This window comes from Arachis ipaensis, chromosome B5, assembly GCF_059453495.1.
Source record: "Arachis ipaensis isolate K30076 ecotype BB chromosome B5, ASM5945349v1, whole genome shotgun sequence".
Lineage (NCBI taxonomy): Eukaryota > Viridiplantae > Streptophyta > Magnoliopsida > Fabales > Fabaceae > Arachis > Arachis ipaensis.
In genome coordinates this window covers 150,840,974-150,844,237 of record NC_142440.1, presented here as the reverse complement: position 1 = coordinate 150,844,237, position 3,264 = coordinate 150,840,974, and the positions used below count along the sequence as shown (strand labels likewise).

The 3,264-nt window shown below is 32.3% G+C and overlaps 1 protein-coding gene across 1 annotated transcript; it reads left to right on the top strand.

The window, feature by feature from the left end:
• Positions 1-580: 580 nt before the first annotated feature.
• Positions 581-2,885, top strand: LOC107644483 (protein EFFECTOR OF TRANSCRIPTION 2). Its single transcript, XM_016348348.3, has 3 exons — positions 581-772; positions 863-1,225; positions 1,955-2,885. Exons 1-3 carry the CDS (start codon positions 662-664, stop codon positions 2,645-2,647), a joined length of 1,167 nt encoding a protein of 388 aa, XP_016203834.1. The 5' UTR covers positions 581-661; the 3' UTR covers positions 2,648-2,885.
• Positions 2,886-3,264: the final 379 nt, after the last annotated feature.

Sequence of the window (3,264 nt, the reverse complement as noted above, 5' to 3'; positions counted from 1 at the left end):
ATTTTCGAAACCATGAGTTAGGAGGCAAATGAATCAGCTTATAGATGTTAAAAATTTCTGATTTTCTAAAAGTTTTCGTTATAGCACGCACTTTGATTCACCAAAGAAGCAGAAAAGCATTTATTAGTGATGAGTTCTTCGTACTGTTAATATTCAAGTGTGAGGAGTGCATGAAATTAGTCCCACATCAAAGAAAACAAGAAAGAGTGGGGAGTTTATAAGATGAGAGATCCATTAAAATTAACTTGACATCTTAAGGTTTTGAGTTAGATGTGATGTCTTCTCATTTAATATTCTCTCGTTTGATTCCTTCCCAAAACTAGAAAGTGGGGGAGATTGCTAACTGCATGAAGTTAGTCCCACACCAAAGAATAAATTTTAAAATTTTTTTGCTAATATTTTTTTTTTAGTCATTAAACATTTGCTTAATAACAGTATCTCTTGAAAGGTTGAATGAAGAGGGAATATCAGTAATTTAATACAAACAAATGTAGAGTGCCAAGAAGGGGCATTTCGGTGATATAACAAACACAACATATATAATAATATAAAATAAAATATATATAAATGTGCACTAACTAGTTAGCAACGGTCATATGATATCTCATCAAAATCAAAAACAAATCAGTGCAGTGAAGTGAATGACGGCGCAGCTCAATAAATGGTAGCAGTGCCAAATCAGGATCACCATCATTCCTCCTTCATCTTCAAAAGGCTCAAGAGGGAGGAATGCAGCCACACCAAACATGATTCTATCTTCTCCAAATGGAAGGTTCTTCATACAATAATATTACATATTTACAAAACACAAAATTGCTTACTTCAAAGGAATTTGATCAATTTTGTTGCTGAATTGTTGCAGATTTTAATTGGTGCTTCCGATTGGGAAGATCATTCAAAGGGAAAAGAAGGATGTGCAAGATACAGGATCCATAACCTGCCAGAAAAAGCTTGTCCAGGTGTATATGAGCTTGGAATAGCTGTGTCATCAAGGAGTGATTTGGGGAGGCAAATTTACAAACTTGCCCCTGAGTGTGTAGTTGTGACTTACCTTGGAGAAACTGATAATGTAAGGGATAGGTTGCAATGCTATGGCAGAGATGGATCTCATTTGCACACCAAAACTTCTCTTGAATACTCAATTTATGATTCTCTCCAAAAGAAGAGGCCATTGTTTCAAGAGATTTTTTCACAGGGATACCCTATTGTTTATAGATGGGTTGCTGTAAGTCTTTTCTTACACATTTCATTTCAACTTTTTCAATCCTTAGGTTCTCCTATTCTTAAAGTCTTTGGTTCTATGTCGATGTGTTGCTTGATAATATGTCTAAAAGGAAGACTCTTTCTTTGTTTCTTTTTTTTTTATTATTATTTTAGGGTCAATAGTTCTCAATCTCATAGTTTAATCAGCATGAACATTCATAGTCACAAGTGTCTCAGATGAAAATTCTTAGTTATCAAATATTGGGATACAAATCTACAATTAATATGAAAACACGTATGAGAAATTCAACACAGAAGTTTGAATAAGGTTAAATGGTTCTCTTAGTCCCTACACCATTTTAAATTTTATAATTAGATTCTTATGATGCAAAAGACGTTAAAATTAATAGAATATTTTTTTTTTCAAATTAAAAATACTCATACTTAAGAGCTAAATCCCTATACTTAAATGTCCTCTCATCTTCAAAATATTCTATTAACTCTAACGTTTTTGGCGTAATAAAGACTTAATTACAAAATTCAAAACGATATAAGAATTTATTTGAAAGCTTTTAACTATGAGGACTTAGTTATAAACAAAATTCAAAACGATGTAAGAATTTATTTGAAAGCTTTTAACTATGAGGACTTAGTTATAAATTTGGTGAAATTATAAGATTAACAGAGCATTTTAACATTTGAATAATGCAATCTTTTTAACTACAATGATTATTACTGTTTTGATGAACAGATGAACAATAAAGAAGAGGCCAAGAAAATAGAGTCTCAGCTGCTCAAAACATTTGATTATGCATGGAATATAAGCAGTAATGGTTGCCGGCGGCCGAACGATATTCTTCAAAAGATAAACAAGATTTCTTCCAGCACAAGAACAATCTCAAATATGGCCAGGGAGCTCCTACCTTTCACTCGAAAACAAGTCGGTATCCGAATCAAAGTAGATGAAGAAGAAGAAGACAGTGATGGCATCTACAGTTTCCTATCTAGGGTGTTCAAATTCAACAAATCAAGGCCTAGGAAAGTCAAAAATATCGTCATTGCCAATCAGCAGGATGCTATAATTTGTGGGGTGGCTTTAGGTGATGGTTCTGTCTGTATAAATACACCAGCTGAAAGAAGAAAGAGGTGTCCTCAACACAAAGGAATGAGAATTAATAATGTGTCCCCTGCCAAAGCATTTGTATCCCCAAAATCAAAGAGCAATTTGGTTTCAGAAATCAATAAGTTTATGGACCAAAATGTTAGCAATGATGATGTACAAGGCATTCCAAAAAAACCAGTTGAAGAGAGTAGTAGTGAAACCAATATATGTGGAATCATATTGTATGATGGTTCACCTTGTAGGAGAGTACCGGTTAAAGGAAGGAAAAGGTGCCAAGAGCATAAAGGAAAGAAAATTTGTGCCAAGCAGAAGATGATTTAAGGATTTGGTGATTTGTTCTGTTGTTGTATAAGGTAACTTGTTAGATTATGTTTAATGTCCAAAAGGAAAGTGAGTCAACACAAGAAAATGTGAGGACATCAAGTCCTAATTCTGTTGGTTGACAAAATATAGAGGAAAATAATGTATTTAATGTTTCATGTTGTTGTAATATGAATTGTATTTGGTGTTTTACATTGTTTTATAAATTCAATGTTAAATCTGTTGTTGTTTTAGAAAATTCTTCGCTGTTAGAGAATTAGAAATTTTCAAACTCAGTAGTTAAGTAGAGTAATAAGAAGGAATGTGCATTCAGCTAATGTTAATATCACAAAACTCTCTTTTAATTAGTCCATGATAGATACAGGTTATATTGTATTTGTAAAATTTATTGTTGCTGAATAAGCTTTTTAGAAATCTAAATTATTGATATATTTATCTTTTTCGAAATCAAAATAGTAATACGGAAGGGAGTTTTGAGTTTTCTCCGTGTGACTTTAAGATTATGGATTTAAGTCGTGTACATTACATCTTTTGAGTATAACTCCTTCTTAAACTCTGCGTTAACACAAGATGCTTGTCCATCAAATTATTCTTTTTTAAATCTAAAATAGTAATAT

Coding starts and splice junctions, on each gene's coding strand:
- LOC107644483 (XM_016348348.3), top strand. CDS start 662: ATGGTAGCAGTGCCAAATCAGGATCACCATCATTCCTCCTTCATCTTC. Junction 773..862: donor CTATCTTCTCCAAATGGAAG/GTTCTTCATACA, acceptor GAATTGTTGCAG/ATTTTAATTGGTGCTTCCGA. Junction 1,226..1,954: donor TTGTTTATAGATGGGTTGCT/GTAAGTCTTTTC, acceptor TTTGATGAACAG/ATGAACAATAAAGAAGAGGC.